Source organism: Echinops telfairi, unplaced genomic scaffold (genome assembly GCF_000313985.2).
Source record: "Echinops telfairi isolate 266 unplaced genomic scaffold, ASM31398v2 ScPeMD7_3533;HRSCAF=4204_1, whole genome shotgun sequence".
Taxonomy (NCBI): domain Eukaryota; kingdom Metazoa; phylum Chordata; class Mammalia; order Afrosoricida; family Tenrecidae; genus Echinops; species Echinops telfairi.
The window spans coordinates 30,573,042-30,590,396 of record NW_022107432.1 but is presented as its reverse complement, the minus strand read 5'-3'; the positions used below and the strand labels follow the sequence as shown (position 1 = coordinate 30,590,396).

General features: G+C 56.4%; 1 protein-coding gene across 1 annotated transcript in view; it reads left to right on the top strand.

The window, feature by feature from the left end:
- RAB44 (RAB44, member RAS oncogene family) overlaps positions 1-17,355 on the top strand; it is a 29,201-nt gene that overhangs the window by 8,878 nt on the left and 2,968 nt on the right. Inside the window, exons 2-13 of the mRNA XM_045294784.1 lie at positions 2,755-2,866; positions 3,527-3,701; positions 5,100-5,246; positions 5,717-5,807; positions 6,144-6,239; positions 7,290-7,498; positions 7,867-7,876; positions 7,985-9,416; positions 13,499-13,580; positions 14,832-14,946; positions 15,968-16,069; positions 16,690-16,751. Coding sequence (XP_045150719.1) covers positions 2,755-2,866; positions 3,527-3,701; positions 5,100-5,246; positions 5,717-5,807; positions 6,144-6,239; positions 7,290-7,498; positions 7,867-7,876; positions 7,985-9,416; positions 13,499-13,580; positions 14,832-14,946; positions 15,968-16,069; positions 16,690-16,751 — 2,633 coding nt within the window. The remainder of the gene's footprint in view (positions 1-2,754; positions 2,867-3,526; positions 3,702-5,099; positions 5,247-5,716; positions 5,808-6,143; positions 6,240-7,289; positions 7,499-7,866; positions 7,877-7,984; positions 9,417-13,498; positions 13,581-14,831; positions 14,947-15,967; positions 16,070-16,689; positions 16,752-17,355) is intronic.

Genomic DNA, 17,355 nt, shown 5'->3' with positions numbered 1-17,355 from the left:
TTTTTTTTTTTTCATGTCTTACACTGACTGCTGTCTCATTTCACCCACTTTTATGCTGTTCATCCCCCAGGCACGGGGGCCATATGTCAATCATTGTGATGGGTTACCCCTAACAATCCTCGCCCCCCCTTACCCTCCTGGTATTGCTGTTCCCCTTATTGGTCCTGAGGGGGTGATCTGTTCTGGATTTCCTGTGTTGGGAGCTCTTACCTGTACTACTATACATGTTCTGGTCTAGCCAGATTTGTAGGATAGAATTCGGGTCATGGTAGTGGGGGTAGGTGGGAAGGAATCATGAAAAGACTACAGGAAGGTTGTGTGTTTCATCGGTGCTATACTGCACCCTGACTGGCTCTTCTCTTCCTTGTGCTGTTCTGACAGGAGGTGTCCAATTGACTACTGATGGGCTTTGGATCACCACTCTGCCCTCCCCCTCATTCCCATTGATATGCTTTTTGTTTGTTTTGTTTCGGACCTTTGATGCCTGATACCTGATCCCATCAACACCTCATGATCACACAGGCTGGTGTGCTTCTCCCATGCGGGCTTTGTTGCTTCTCAGCTAGATGACCCCTTGTTTATCTTTAAGCCTTTATGACCCCAGACACTATATCTTTTGATAGCCGGACACCATCAGCTTTCTTCATCACATTTGCTTATGCACCCACTTTGTCTTCAGTGGATAAGAACTTCGTAATGGGTTGGAAATCCCACATAAACAAACAAGCAACGACACAAAAGATTACCACATCAGATTGTTCGTTATCTATCAACCAAGAGGCTCTAGGTGTGTCTCAAAGAGACCACCCATAGGCCATAAACTCCAGCTTATCATTGCTGACCCCAAAGTCACTGCCATCGAGTCAGTTCTCGCTCACAGAGACCCCGTAGCACAGACTAGCGTTGCCCCTGTGCTTCTGAGAGGCTGCAGCTCTTTATGGGAGCAGACAGACTCATCTTTCCACCAAGGAGTAGCTGAGTGGTTTGAACCAGTGACTTTGCAGGTTAACGGATATAGGTAACCCACTCCACCACCAGGGTGGGGTGGGGTGGGGGCTCCCAGTGGGGAGGGAATAAATATTTGGTGAGGTGTGAACCAAAAACCAAAACACAAAAATAATTGAACAAAAGCCGTAGATACAGAGAGAGCTAGCAGAGTTGACATTCTAAAACACTTGGGATTTCCACGGAGCATGGGGAGCAGAAGCACTTGGGGAAGTCCCTTGGGGGCGGAGTTTGCCCTCGGTTATGAAATGAGGGCTGCTGGAGAGCAAGGTGGTTGTCCACTCCCCTGAAGAGGCACAGTCTCATAATCTCAGAGGGGCAGTTCTAGAGCATCGCGTGAGCCAGCCCGGACTCCACAGGAGCGAATTTGGTTTTGGCTTGCCCACACCATCACGGGAAAACGCATGCTGATCTGGTCTGTTAAGATTCCAGCCCGAAGCGCCGCCTGGAGCAGTTCTCCTCTGTACCCCAGGGTCTCCACTCGTCAGAAGGGACTCTTTTGGCAACGGGGATCGGGGCTTAAAGAGCTCAGCAGATGCTGGGGCAGCAAGGCTGCTTTCTTAGCTTTGTCATGTGAATCCACCGGGGCTGCCCGATGGAACTTTGGAAACTGAAAGAACACTTTGACCAAAGAGCGACATCACGGCTCATGTTAAAACACAGCGCCTTGAACACCTATCCAAGACCCTTTTTAGCTCATGAATGAATGAGGGCAATTATAGTCCAGAGAGCATCTTACAAGTAAGGTAACTTAGCAAAGAAACATTTGACTCATATTGCCAAGTGGGGTTTTATAAAGCCGGTTAATGTCTGAAATCCACTGCTGTTGGATCAATTCTGACTCGCCGAGGCAGGCGACCCTCTAGGACAGAGGGGAACTGCTCCCCAGGGTTTCCGAGCTGTAAATCTTTATGGAAGCTGACAGCTTCATCTTTCTCCCGAGGAGCTGCTGATGGCTGCATTTAAACTGGCTACCTTTCAGTTAGCAGTCCAAAGCTTAACCCACTGTGTCACCAAGGACCTAATCTATTGAGTTATGTGTTCATTAGGTGACTAAAAGAGTATTTGCATCCCCAAACATTTGCATGTTAATATGTTACTTTATTAAGTCTGGGATCTCTCAAATCTGCCACTGAATGTATTCCGATCCATAGCGACCCTAAAGGGCAGAGTAGATCTGCGCTTGTGGGTTTCCAAGACTATAACTCTGCATGGGAGTAAAAAGCCTCATCTTTCTCTCTCAGGGCAGCTGGTGGGTTTGAACCACCCACCTTGTGGTTAGCAGTCTCATGCATAACTTACTCTTCTACCAGGGTTTCTTTCTGGGATCTCTAGTCCGTAAACAAACAAGCAAACACACAAAGAAAACGCAGTACTTTCATATAGGCTAGAAAATGTTTGGGTGGCCCTTGTCCCTCTATCCTGTTGGAAGGATCCATTGTCTCCCTTTTAGCCTTATTTTTAGGTTTCAGATCATGTTTGGACACAAAATGCAATCTGGGAGTGTTCTCCCTGTCCCAAAGACTAGACACATTTTGATGTTGGAGAGGTGAAGGGAAGGGTTTGGGGCCAGACTGGGGCTCTTCTTGCATGGGCTTGGGGAACTTGACTCAAGGGTAGACCCCAAGGCAGGTTGTATGGGAGACCCCAAAACTTGGAAAAAGGGAGGTGAGGGTGGTCTAAGTCAAACACTCTCCTCTTTTGAGTGTCCCTGGTGGGAACAACCACTCAGCTCAGCCCTCTTTCCAGGTGGCCAAGTTCAGCTTCCTGGGCAGCGAGGAGGAGCCAGGAATGATCTTTGACTGGGTGGACATGCAACGGAAGGGACGCCTCTCCCTGGAGGAATTCAGCTCTGGTCTCAGTATGTCTGTCCTGAGAGGGCCCCGGGGGGATTGCCTGCGCAGGTAGATGTTGCACGAAGTGGACCCACCCCAGACTTGGCTGGACTGGCCAGAAAGGCAACAGTCATTTCCCAAAGAGGCAGGGACCTTCACTACACCCCGAGAACAGAGCCTTGAGACTCCCAGGCTTCCCTTCCCACCCATGGGGGCTCCCTGAGCTACCCCCCTCCTCCAGGGAGGCCTCCGGGCTTGTTTTCTGAGACTTCTCTAGGGTGAGAGGTTACCCTGCCCCCATTCTTGAGACCACTCCCCTTGTTTCTGCCCCAGGAAGTCCACAGCTTGCCTTTGCTTAAGGGACTCTCGGGCCCAGAGGAGCAGCAGGGAGGGCGACAGATAGCGGGTAGGGATTTGCCCCCAATCTAGTGCTCTTGAGTAATTCAGATTCGTGGTGAGCCCACTGGTACAGGTCAACGGTCTCTGCTAACAGAAAGGTTCAAGTACACTCAGAAGAAAGCCCTGGTGGTCTACTGAAAAAAAACAAACCAACCCCCCAATCCACCCCCACCCCCGCCCCCTTGGAGCACAATTTTACTCTGACAGCTCAGACGAACTGTCCCCAGCGCTGGAGCAGCGGAGGGTGGGAGGCACGGGTGCTCCCCTCTGAACCCCTCTGTCCACAGAGAGCATCTTTGGCTCCAACCTGAGCACCCACAGGCTCCGCAGGAGGAGGACCGTGCCCTCTAAGCGGGGCTCTGCAGCAGCCAGCTTCCCAGCTCTGGACGAGGCCGAGGCCGAGGAGAAGGCGGCGTTCCTTGCCTTCCTGGAGCAGCTGGGCGCCGGCCCCTTACTTCCGGAGTAAGGCCAGCAGCCTGTGTAGGGGGATGGGGCTCGCTCAGGTCCCTGGGGGAGCCTCTGGGCAGAGCAAGGGGCACTACTTGCTCCCTGCGGGTCTGCAGCACCAGGCCTGGCCACTCGGCCCCTGTTCTGCGCTCCTTGTCCAGGGCTGTTGTGGGGGTTCGGTGGGCGTGCCTGATGGGTTGGAGGTTTGACTCGATCCAACGGTGCCATGGAAGAAAGGCCTGGTGGTCTTCCGGTCATGGAACGCCCTGTGGAGCACAGTTCCCCTCCGATGCATATGGGGTGGCCCTGAGTCGGAGTTGGCTCCCTGTCTGCCAGCATGGATGGGGCCCGAGAAGCACCCCCTGCATGCCTGCTCACCCCATCTCATTCGGCTCCTACAGGCTCACTCCCCAGCTGAGCTAGTCTACTGGGGGCCAGTCTCTCAAGGGACCTTCCAGGCTTGAAAACACAAGGGTCCCTGAAGGGAGCCTTTCCCACCCCGGGTGACACAGGCTGGGGATACCTAGGGTTGAGGGAGGGCTTTGTAGACAGGAGAACAAGCTCTCCTAATTGTCTCTGGCTTATACATCAGAGAAGGGGGGCTTACGTGAAAATGTGCCCCACCCCCAATCACCCCCCCTCAGACACTCCCCAGCTCAGGGCTGGTGAGGGGCTTACCCTCTCCCGGGTGGCCAGGCTTGCTCACCTCAATGGGACAAGATTGCTCACGCCTGGCAGATGGAGGGTGTGGCCAGCAGGGTGAGGCCTGGGACACAGGCTGGCACAGCAGGTGGGGTGGGGGCTGTTCACCCACTTGGCAGCAGGGCCTGGCTCAGCCCTCTGGCACCCGTGCTCAGACTTAATGAAGTCTGTGTGAAAGCAGCATGGATTGAGTGCCAGCCAGGTGCCAGGCCCCAAGTTGGTGCTTCCATGGTACCTGTCTCCTTCTCCACCCAGCTGGCTAGGCAGGCACCAGCCTCCAATGAGTTCAGAGAGGGCACCAGACCTGCCAGAGGGCACACAGCTACCGAGCATGCGGGAAGGCAGAAAGCAGTTGAAGGCCTGGGCTCCTACTCAGTGTATAACAGGTGACAGACTCCCGGAGAGGCCAGGTGTTCGGGGCTTCTAGGAGGCAGAGGACCCCTCAGGCAAGGTGCCCACAGGAGGGAGGCTGTGAATTTCATTTTGCAGCGTGGGCGGAGAGTTGTAAAGCCCAAAGGCCCAAGTGTCTTAAACAAGCAGACAGCTGCATCTTTCTCCCAAGGAGTCGCTGGTGGGTTTGGACCTAACCCAGAGCAGCCACCAGGGGTCCTTGCCCACATCTCTGGGAGCCCTGTGATTAGAACCAAAGAGTGGGCTCCCCCTACTTCTAGTCCCACCTCCTATCTAACTTCCGGCTACCCTCTCCCCCAGGCAGGCAGAGATCTGGCAGCTGTGGGCGAAGCTGCGGCAGGAGGAGCCCCACCTGGCAGGCAACCTGGAAGGCTTTCTGGCCAAGATGACCAGTCGCTTGCACGAGGCGAGGGCCGACAAGGAGGCCCTGGAGCTGACCCTGAGGAAGTGAGTGGGCGGGTGGGTACGTGCGCAGGAAGGGCTCACACTGAGCGCCGCGCACCTCCTGACAATTCAGTGGAATCGCCTTGGGGCTGGACGGGGCAGCGCGGAGTTGCAGGAAGAGACGGAGCGGTGGGCTGGACACATGATGGCCACACTGGTGGTGACCCCCTGCCTGGGGCTCGGCATCGGTGGGGGCAGGAGGGTGGTGACATAGGGCAGTGGGGACAGAGTGATGGGGTGACGCATTCTGTGTGGCAGGGTCTGGAGACAGGTCTTGGAGATGATTATGGGAGTCGGTGTGAGGGGAACCAGTGTCAAAGTCACAGAGGTCAGGATGACTGCCCTCAAAGTGGCAGGGTCAGCGACCTCTGCTGGGGAGAGGTGGATACCACAGTGGACTGACACGGGGGTCCAGACCAGCCCTGCCCAGCAGCAAGGCCCCAGCCAGCCCCTGCCCTCCTGACCCTGTCCAGGCGTGACTCTGACCACCACCGGGAGGTCCAGGAACTGTACAACGAGATGGAGCAGCAGATCCACCAGGAGAGGCAGCAGCTGCAGGCCGAGGTGGGGCCCCTCCCGGTGGCTGCCCCTCACCCCTGCCCAGACTCCTCTGCTGAGTCGTGGGGGTGGAGGGCAGGGCACAGGGGGCTGCTGGGTTGGAGTCCCCCACAGCTCTGGCCAGTGGGAGTCCCTCAGAAAGGCGGGGTGGCCAGTGCTGAGCCTGGACCCTTCTGTCTCTGTGGGGGCTCCCTGTGCACCCCACCACCAGCACGCCCCTTTGCTGGGTCTCAGTCTCCTTGCCGATACACCCTCAGCCCGAGCTAGGAGTCCCCCTGAGTGGGTGCAGGTGGGCGTGCGGGGAGAGTCAGCCCAGCCGGCTGAGGCCTCTCTGTTCCCCAGAGCGACTCACGGGGCCTGGCCCTCAGTTTGAAGATGCACGAGGTTCTAGAGGCCAAGGAGCGTGAGGTGCAGCAGCTGACCCAGGGCCACAGGGAGGTGAGCCTCACGGCCAATGGTCCCCCATAGCCCAGTCTGTGATGGTCCCTGGTCACCCGGTCTGTGGATCTGCCAGTCCTAAGTGGCCTGCCATCATCCCCTCTAATCTGGAGGCCACCCTGGGCTGTGAGGGCTTCCACAGGAAAGCAGTACTCTGGGAAAAGGTGTCTGGGTCCCTTTTCTTAAATGAGGAACCAAGGGACGTGAGTTCAAATCCCTGTTGTTCCACTTAAACCCGAACTCACTCCCCCTTGGGTCAGTTCCGACTCATCACAAGCCTGTGTGGGGTTCTTGAAGTCGCGCGTGGCTGCGGGAGCAGGGAGCTTCATGCTCCTGGGGTGCAGCTCGTGGGGTGAACCTCTGACCCAGAGGTGAGCAGCCTAACGCCTAACCCACAGCACCACTAGAGCGGCTCCACCAGAGGCATGCTAGCCCAGAACGTCACTATGCTTGCCAGGGTCTCTGTTTTCCCACCTGTGAGACGGGTGATCCCATCCACTGCCTCGCACAGGTCTGCTGGGTCGGGAGGTCCTCCGTGGACAAGAGCGAGGGCTGACAGTGCACGGGCTTGGTGACGGTGACATTCGCTCGTCTCCATTGTCAGTGCGCGGCCGGCCACGGGCAGGCTCTGAGCCCCAGCTTCCTCCCAGAGCAAAGGGAGTCGGAACTCTACTTGGGAGTCTCAGGGCTTGTGGTCAGGTCAGCAGGTTGGTGGGGCAGGTCCCCAGGGGCTCAGGGCTGAGCAGCCTCGGGGGGCCGGCAGAGGAGGCGAGGACTGGTTTATGCGTCTGCCCTGGTGGTGCGGCAATTAGAGTCCCTCGTTTTGCCCTCTCTCGTCCTGCCTGTGAAAACGCCTCTTCTGGATGGGGGAGGGGGGTGTCCCTGGAAGAGGTGCTGATTAGGACAAGGTGGGTGCCCACCCCAAGCCTGTTTTAAGCGTGGTCTCCAGGAGCCCTAATGGGGGGGAGGTGGTCTAGGCCCCTGAGTGGCCTTGGGAGCCTTTGCCGAATGGGCTCCTCTCCCCACCTGCCCCCCTCCTGCCCCCCACAGCTGGAGACCCAGCTGGACACTCTGAGCAGCACCCAGCAGGAGGCCAGTGCAGAGAACCAGCAGCTTCGAGAGGCTGAGCGAGACCTGGCTGGGCGGCTGGCGGAGGTGCAGGGACAGCTTCAGGAGACCAGGGGGCACCTGAAAGCGGCCAAGGGTCGAGTGTCCTGGCAGATGGAGGAGGAGGACAGGCAAGTGGTGACCAGGCCTGGGTGGCTTCCTGGAAGAGGTGAACGGGGAGGCTGTGCCCACACAAGCTGCCTCCTTTATTCTTTTGACACCCGGGCCAGGTGGGGGTGATCGTGCCCACTGGGCAGGGCACAAGGGAGCAAACTGAGGCACACAGAGGAAAGTCACGATGCCCGAGGCCACACAGCTGGAACACACACACACACACACACACACACACACACAGCCTCATGGGATGCTGATTCTCTGGCAGGCACTCACTCTATTTGTTGTAGCTTGGAGGAGGGACAGGGGCCAGACTGATCAGGTGGTTGGTCCTCTGTGGAGTGGAGGAGGGGAGGAGGGGGAGGGCATGCCAGGTGACCAGGGCTGCAGGAACAGAGGCTGGGAGGGAGGGCCAGGTGTGGGTGTACAAAGGATGGAGAGGGATGTTGGTGGGGTTGGGGTGACGCCCTCCCCCTTTGGGCCCCTCCCTCTTCCTTTCCAGTGATCACCGAGTAGGGCAAGAGAAGACCCCAGATCCCCAGGCCAGCGCACCTGACGAGACACCCCTGCCTGGGCTGTTTGGGGACAATGATGACTGGGACCAGCTCCTGAGCAGCTTTAGCAGTCCCCCAACAGCCCCCCAAGCCTTACAGCTCTCCTGGAGCCCGCCCCCAACCCCGAGAGCCCCCTCGGCCCCGCAGACACCCCGCGTGGTCCGGCACATCTCCATCTCGGAGCCACGTGCCTGGCCGTTTGGTCAGGAGCCAGCTTCAGATCTCGATGGGGCTCCAAGGACCTCCCCCGGGGGCCCTCCTAGAGCCGAGGAAGGGGGAAGCGGGGGCCTGGATGGCAAGGACAGCAGTTCAGAGCAGCCTATGCAGCCTCCTGGCCCAGAAGCCAAGGACGAGTCAAGGCCTGGTCTCGAGGCTCACTTCCACTGGGACTTCCCAGGGGTCCCGGCTAGGGAGTCAGGGGGCCTGGTGGCAGCCACACTCAAAATGCTCATCCCTTTGGAAGAGGGGTCCCCTCCTCAGGCAGAACCTCCCCTTCCCCAGGCCCCTGCTGGGCCCGGGGAATTATTCCAGGATTTAGACCCGGATGACAAGGGCCAGGACCCTGAGGCTGCCCCAGCCAGGGCACCCGGGCAGACAGAGCCCCTCCTTCAGGACCCACATACAGCAGATTCTGAGCAAAAGCCACGGCTTCCAGGGTCTGGGGCCCTCATGCCTGGGCCTTCCCAGGAGCTGGAACCCCCAGCTGCCACAGAGGGGCTGCAGCCAGGCCTGCTGGTTCCAGCTGAGCAGGAGGGCCACCCTGGGGGACTAAGAGGGGCTCATGGCCAGGTTTGCAGGCCAGATGAGCTGCCTGCTCTCCCCCAGCAGCGTCTGGAAGAGAAGCCCAGGGCTGAGCAAGAGCAACAAGATGCCCAAGGCGGGCAGGACACGGGTGCAGAGCAGTCGGCTGAGGCCGAGGGCCTGGGAGCTGGGCCTTCAGAACACCCCTCACAAGATGCCCCTCAGTCCCCCGACCCACCCCAGGCTCAGGCTGAAGCAGAGGTCCCCGCTCATGAGAAGCCCCCAGCTCCAGGCAGCCCCGTCCCCACAGGGGCTCAGTCTGCTGAGGGAGCAGGTCCCCAAGGGCCCACACCCACCCTCCCCACCACGGTTGAGCTGGCAGCCCAGCCCAGGCCCCTACCCATGACTGAGAAACCAGGAGAGCAGGGCGCCCCTCAAACCAGGGAGTGGAGGGCAGAAACCAGGCCTGAGAACTCAGCGATGGACGCCCAGGAGGCTGAGCGATCCCCACTGGCAGGGGAGCTCCCGGCCAACGAGTGTCAGGCTGAGCCTGACTACGTTTTCCATGTCATCTTCCTGGGGGACTCCAACGTGGGCAAGACCTCCTTCCTGCACCTGCTGTATCAGAACTCCTTTGCCACTGGGCTGTCTGCTACCGTGGGTAAGTGCCCAACCAGGGAGGGGCGGCCTGGGGCCTGGGCCAGCAAGGTGGAGCAGGCTGGAGGTGGGCCAGCCCTGATGTTACTGCAAGTTCTGCCCGGGCCAAGGGCCTCAGGAGAAACAGGATCTTATATGGGCATTAATCTCACTACTTTACTAATCATCTCTAATGACAGGTAATTTGCCTTTTCTCCATTGATCTGATTAGTTTATAATGTGCCCCATCAACAAAGCACCCTGCAATTTAGGTGCCAGCTCTAGGTGGGGGTGAGAACAAGAAAGTCTCCACACACGTGGCCCGAGGGCAGGGAGCTGCAGGGCCCATGACGGCTGGGGCTGCTCCTGACTGGCTCCAGGCCAGCCAGCCCTGCACTGGCAAGAAATCACCATGGGCCATTTTCTACCTAGGTTGTGTTTAGAGTGTGAGGCACTAGGAAACCAGGTGCTGGAGTTCAAATCCCACCTCTGCCACTTACAGTCTGACCCTGGAAAGTTAGTGAATCTCTCTGGAGCACAGACAGGGGCCCTGGGGGTGCAGTGGGTTATTCTATGGACTGATAACCACAGGGCCATCAGTTCAAAACCACCAGTCCCTGCGCAGGAGAGACATCAGGCTTTCTACACAGCGGAAGAGTTACCGTATTGGAAACTCACAGGGGGCAGTTCTGCCCTGTCCCAGAGGGTCACTATGCATCAGAATCAATGACTAGATTGGCAGTAGTTTTAGAGCAGGGCTGGGGAACATTTTTTTTCTGCTAAGAGCCACTGGGATATTGGGTAAGAGCCGCTGCTCAAACATTTAACTAACTCTCCCCTACTATGATGGCTGGAACGGCTTGTCTCCCATGAGCTGCGTGATGTTAGCCAGTACTGAAGATTTTGCAGGCCTTACACCCACGGGCCCAAACGTCCCCCCACCCTGCTCTAGAGGGTCGCTAGGAACCCTGGTGGGGTAGTAGTTCAAACCCACCAGCCGTTCAGAGGGAGAAAGAAGAGGATGTTTGCTCCCATGAAAGATTTACAGACTCAAACCCGAGGGAGAAGTTCTACTCTGTTCTGTAAGGGCCGCTATGAGCTGGAATCAACTGAATGGCAGTAGGTTTGTTTTTAAAAGCGTTCTGAGCCCTTTGACCCTCCTCTGGTAAGGGAGCCACATATGTGGATTCTCTAGAGTCCTAGTATCAGGATTAGCTGACCCGCAGCAGGCATATAAAGTAGCGCCTAGCGCCCAGGCACTATTATAGGGCACAGCATGTCGTCATTCTTATAAATACGTCTTTGCTAATATCTAATCCAGTGACCCCTGCAGATGAACCCCCAAAGCACAAAGCTTTCAGCTCCCATAAAGAGGCGGTGTTAGGTGCCACGGAGTTGGTGCCGCCTCATCGCAGCGCGGTGCACAACAGAACGAAACACCGCTCGGTCCTGTGCCACTGGCACAATCCTGATGTTTGAGCCCAGGTGGCATCACCGTGTCCACCCATCTTGTCCAAGGTCTTCTTCTTTGTTGCCGCCCCTCTCCTTTACCAAGGACTGGTCTCTCCCGATACATGTCCAAAGTAGGCGAGACCGAGTCTCGCCATCCTCACGTCTAAGAAACCTTCTAAAACAGATGTGGTGGCGGCTCTTTCGGCAGTCCGTGGGACTCTCGAGATTGGGCGCCGGCACCGCAATGCAAACGCGCCGATTCCTCCTCAGCCTTCCTTGTTCAGTGTCCAGCTCTCGATGCATCTGAAGTGACAGGAAGCACTGCCGCTTGAGTGGGGCCCACCTTCACCCTCAAAGCAACCTCCTGGCTTTGCAGCGCTTGAAAGAGGGCTTGTGCAGCAGATTTGCCCAATGCAATGCCGTAAAGAGTTGGTCTTGGAAACCCACAGAGGCAGTTCTAACCTGTACTACAGGGTTGCTATGAGTCGGCGCCAACTCGATGGTAGTGGTTAGTGAGATATGGCCACTTGCTAGGTCCAAACAGTGAACGTGCTTGGCAGCTACTGGAATGTTGGACGTTTGAGTCCACTCGGATGCGCCTCAGAAGAAAAGCCTGGTGATCTCCTTCCAAAAAATCAGTCACTGAGAATCCGGTGGAGCCCAGTTCTCGGGGGGTCACCTTGAGTAGGAATTGATTCAGTGACAACAGGGGTGTTCTGTTGTTACTTTGTCAGGGACACTTGATTAGGACTAAAGAAAAATAAGATTGAAGCGGGGGACCCACTTAGGGGCGAAGATGGAGCGGCCTAAATCTTTGGATCATCCAGGGCATGTGCAGGCTGGGGACCGGTGCCCTAGGAGACAGATGACAGCCCCTGCACACAAGGGACCCAGCACGGGTTCTCAAGCCTTGGTCTAAGGGCCTTCACTTGTGGTGCTTGTTCACAGCTGCCTTGGGCTGGGGGAGCCCCAGTAGGCCGGGCCTGGTGTCGGGCAGAGTCACAGTGTCTGCAGGGCTCCCCTCATTAACGCGCCTAGCTACTGTTTACTGACCACCCTACAATGCACCAGGCGTCTTCTCTGTCTTAGGCCTTCAAGAACCCTCCTTATAATTTAGCCTTCCCGTTATTATGTGGTAAGAAGGCTCTACAACATTCAATCAAGAAAAATAAATAAGTAAAAACACGGCCGCGGGGCTGTAAAAGGACAGAGTAAAGCTGTTTGCCCTGCTAGCGTGGCTGGGAGACCCTGAGATCCCTAGCCCCAGGATTCAAATCCACCCCAAATCCTAGCTGCGGTTTAGCACCACCTGGTGGCTATTGTCCATGCAGGCTTTAATACTACTGGGGGGCTGGGAGGGGGGGCGCGGATGGCAATTCCAGCCTCACCGGTCAAGAGCATTGTCTGGCCCTGAGTCACCCTCTCTCCATTCACCTGGCCCCGCTTCCTTGGGAAGAGCGGCTGTTACAGGACAAGGTCCTCTCAAGATACTAAACCTCCCTGGAAGGGTTCCCTCCAAAAACCAGCACCTAACTCAGTGCCGCCAAGTTGATGCCGACTCATAGCAACCCTGTACAACAGGGTGGAACTGTCCCTGTGAGTTAATGCCGACTCATAGCGACCCTGTACAACAGGGTGGAACTGTCCCTGTGAGTTGATGCCGATTCATAGCGACCCTGTGCAACAGGGTAGAACTGTCCCTGTGAGTTTCTGGGTCTGTCACTCTTCCCGGGAATAGAAAGCCTCATCTTTCTCCCAGGGAGCAGCTGGTGGCTTTGAACTGCTTATCTTATGGTTAGCAGCCCAACGCACAGCCACTGCACCGGGGACAGAAAGGGTCTGAGGTAGCAGCAGCACAAGAAGGGGTGAGCTGTGAAATTTGGGAGCAACTCGCTCTGAGTTAGTGCACCCAGTGGCGTTGCCTGGGAAGTCTCTCTGGTCACAGTGAATTTTATGGTAAAAGCATTTCACCCGAATCTCATTTTTGGTGATGGCCGATTTAAGACAACAGCGTGGGGCTGGGAAAATTTGCTTCCTGCTCAGGAAAAATGCCACAGAAACTGTTGTGATGTTGAACACAGTTGAACACAGTTTACAAGGATGGTGCTTGGGAAAAACTCAAGTGTACGAGTGGTTTTCTCGTTCCAAAAGAGGTGAATGGCTGGAGAGAAATATAACATGGGGGTCTTGGGCTGCCCTTGGCACTGATGGCCACGAATGGAGTGCAGCGTGGTCAAGCCGTTCGGAGGTAGTGACCTCCATGGCCCAGAGAGGAAGGCCCCCCCCCCCCCCTGCGCACAGCTCCCGCCCACCATGACTATCGTTGAGCACAGGTACACGTGTATCTGGGCACATGAGCTAGTGGAGTCTTGGGTGGGGTCAATGGCTAATGCACTTGGCTGCTCACCTTTTGCTTCAAGGCTGCCGGAGGTCCCTCAAAAGAAAGACCTGGCAGTCGGCAGTCTACTTGCCCATGCTCAGCCGTGGCAAACCCTACGGGCATGGCCCACTCTGACACACGGGAGTCAGGATGCCCTCACCGCAGCCCCTGGTGTTGTGTTTGGTTTTGGCCAGACTTCCTGGATGGTAACATGAGCCCTTGCCCTCTGTGTGTGTGTGTGTGTGTGTGTGTGTGTGTGTGTGTGTGTGTCCTAGGAGTGGATTTTCGGGTCAAAACCCTGCTGGTGGACAACAAGCTGTTTGCGCTGCAGCTCTGGGACACGGCCGGTCAGGAGAGGTAAGGGCCTTTGTGGCCAGGTTCCCCCTTGGTGGGTCGTTGGTGGTGTTTGGGACACTGGCTGAGCCTGGGGGAACAGAGGGTCTGGGAGCAGGCGGCTACTAAGTGCAAATGGGCCATCAGCCACCAGAGGGTTCAGGATGTCAGGAAAAGCTCCAGGGAAGGAGCTTGGACCAAGACCAAGCCAGCGGTGACAGAGCAACTGGCACCGCCTGGCAGTCTATAGACAAGGGCTGTCTCAGTCACCTCCTGCTGAACCTCCTTCCCAGCCAAGCCGTGCTGATCAAACTCAAAAGGCTCCTTGGCCTAGCTGTTCTGGAACTCTGTCCTTCACCCACCCTATAACCACGGAGGGACTGAGATTATTCACATCTCCAAACAGTGGCAGCAATCCACATGTCCATCAGCAGGGCACTAGCTCAATAAAGGAAGGTCTACGCTGATGCCACAGAAAGACCGAGCACCCTCGTCGTGGACCGACAGGGAGATTGCTCCACCGCGTTTTGTCCATGGGAAAATACAAGGTGCAGGAAGCTGAGTCTTGAAGAGTGTGGTGAATGTCTTACACGGTTTGGTGTCACACAGAAGGGAAGACATCGGTGTGTGTACGAGGGGGCTTCAAAAAGCGTGTGGGGAATGCCCTTTCCATTCCGTTTGGCACACATTTTTGATACCTTCTTGTATGTGTGTGTGGGTACACATATCTATACACACATATGCATCTGTACCCCTATCTGAACAGAATTAGACATAGTTAAGGGACTGGGCATCCAGGTCCCTGTGGGAAGGGGGCAGGGCGGGGACAGAGTAGGGGAGGAAGACTTGTCCGAAGTACCCTCGGGTCCCTTGTGACATTGGAGCAGTGGGACACGTGACCTGTCCAACCAGAGCTGCCCGGTCAAGAGCAGACCCTGCGCAGACTCTCTCAGGGAATCCGGACAGGTGAAGTCTCCCCACCTGACAGACAGAGGAGCCCTAGGGGTGTAGGGGTGCTAAGTGCTGAGCTGCCAACCTCCAGGTTGGCGGATCAAATCCACCCACAGCCCCAAGGGAGAGCACTAAGGCCGTCTGTGCAGAGTCACAGTCGGGGAAACCCCGTGGGGAAGGCTACTCTGTCGTCTGGTTGGTTGGAAGGGACTTCATGGCGGTGGGGTGTTTGCATTTGGTTTGTTGATGGGGTGGCGAGGCCCGGAGAGGCCGAGGCCTGGCATCCGGCAGCCTGGCGTGGCCTCACGCAGACTCTCTGGGCAGGTACCACAGCATGACCCGGCAGCTACTCCGCAAGGCTGATGGGGTGGTGCTCATGTATGACGTTACCAACCAGGCGAGCTTTGCCCACGTGCGCTATTGGCTGGACTGTCTCCAGGTGAGTTGGGGGTTGGGGGTGGAGGTGGGGTGGCTGCACCAGGGGTGACCCCAGTTTTTGTGGTCAGGAGGACCCATGTACCTTGCCCACGTCTTTCCTCCCAGAATTACAAATGGAACAGCGGACATCTGGGCCATTCCTCCCCCTGAGGGCATGTGATGAAATGAATTGGGCTTCGTAGTACAAAGAAACCCCAACCACACAGTACAGCCCCAATCTAGACTACTTCCATTATCCTGTGAAACTTTCTTTCCTATACACACCCATCCTAGGCCCGTTTGTGGTCTCTTCTTCTTCAGCCCAGGCAATAAGGCACGTCCCACACTCACTGAATGGACATGTGGGCACTAAAATACAGGCCGGGCTTCTCTCCAGAAGTTTCTAGTCCAGTGGAAGAGAGAAAAAGGAAGTGGGATACAGTAATGCCTGAGGCAAGAGATGGGGCTCTGAGGTCTGAGGACCTGGGCTTGAATCCCGACTACCCAGCCTATGAATCCTCTGACCGTACACAAGCCACTTCACCTCTCTGCACTCGGTTCTCCTCACTCCTCTCCTAGGGGAGTGGTCGGGGTGAACGGATCTCTAATTGCCTTTGGCACGGCACCTGGTATGTAGCAAGAACTCAGCACACACGAGCTATTGTTACTATTATACATGGAATGGTTAAGAAACGAGTGGAGGCATGCTGGGTTATCAAGGACCTCATCACTGAGAGGAAGAGTGGGGCATGTACAGGAGCCATCCACGGAGGCTTCCTGGAGGAGGTGACCTTGAGGCTGGTCTTGGAAGGTGGGTGAGGTGTCTGCAGGTGGAGAGGAAGGGCAAATTCACTGTAACACGGGACAGGGGCTGGGTGAGATGGAAGGGTGTGGAGGGGCGAGGCAGGGAGAGGCAGGCCCATAACCCTGGTCACATGCCAGGAGCAGGACACTGGTCTCAGTTCCCGGGAAGGCAGGGTCAGAACTGCCCAGGCCCAGCGTTGAGTACAAGCTGTGGCTCAGAGAACCTGTTCTGTGTGTAGGATGCAGGGTCCGATAAGGCGGTCATCCTTCTTCTGGGCAACAAGATGGACTGTGAGGAGCAGCGGCAGGTGCCCACTGAGACTGGGCAGCAACTGGCCAAGGTGAGCGGCTGAGTGGCCGGTCCGCCCTTCCCTTCCCTGCACTGGACAGACACTGCCCTGGAGAGCACTGGATAGGGATCCCCCTGGTCTGGGCAGTTCTGACGCAGAACAGACAGCAGCCCGTAGTCTCTGGAGGCCAGCCCCGACCCAAATGTGAGCCTGTGACAGTGGGCATGCTGTGACGCTCACCGCTGAATCAGCAAATTCCCACGCTGCCCCAGCCTCCCTCAAAAGCATGCTCAGAATGACAGGGCTTATGAGAGCTCCACTTAAAATTCCCAATCAAGTCTTCATTTTCTCTCTGGTCTCTAATTAACATTCTTCCTTCTAATTATTCTATTTTAAGACTCAGATTCTTCCCTGGGAAGAGGACATCCCAAGCCCCCCATCACCTGACAGTGAATCCTAGTTAATTGTGAATAGAATTTAACCACATTCCAGAAAATCCACAGAATAGTGAAAAAGAGGAAGAAGAAGGAAAGATAAAGACAACACCACACACACACACCCATGCTCTAGTCTCCAGCTCATTATCTTGGGGGGCTGGAGGTGGCGGGGGAGCTTTTTTCTCTCTTAAAAAGTAGTGGTTCCCCCTTTTGTCACAGCTATTTCTCCTCTAGCAATTTATCTTCAGGATAGAATCAGAAATAACAGTCCCTAAGGGGAAACAGCATGGAGACCGGTGGGTACTATGTAATCAGCCATGTTTATCCCAGGCTGTCCCGCCCCCCCGGTAATTAAAAAAAAAAACAACCCGCGAAGCTGGTCGTTACTTTGTAGCAGTTCGTTGTTTGCCTTTCAGAGGCCCGTCCTGGAAGACTCTTGAAGGGAGTGGGCGGAAGCTAAGGATGAACATTTAAAGCCAGAGGAAACCAGCTGCCAAGCTGGGTCTGCGAACGGTGGTGAGGGTGGTATTAGGCGCTGCCGAGTCGGTGCCGACTCACCGTGGCCCTGTGCACGGCAGGACGGACACTGGCCGGGTCTGCGCCAGCCTCTCGGTGCTTCTTACGTCTGAGCCCTCGTTGCAGCCACTGTGTCCATCCATCCTGTCCAGGGCCTTCCCCTTTGTCACTGCCCCTCCGCCCCACCAAGCATGAAGTCCTTCTCCGGGGACTGCTCTCTCCTGACCACATGCAGTCTCACCATCCTCGCCTTCTGGCTGCTCGTCTTCCAAGACAGATTATTGCCTGGTTGCTTTGGCAGTCGCAGTACTTTCAGTAGGTTGAGCTGACCGATATGGAACTATTTGACCATTTGGAGTGTCCCTGAACCTCATTCCTTATAAC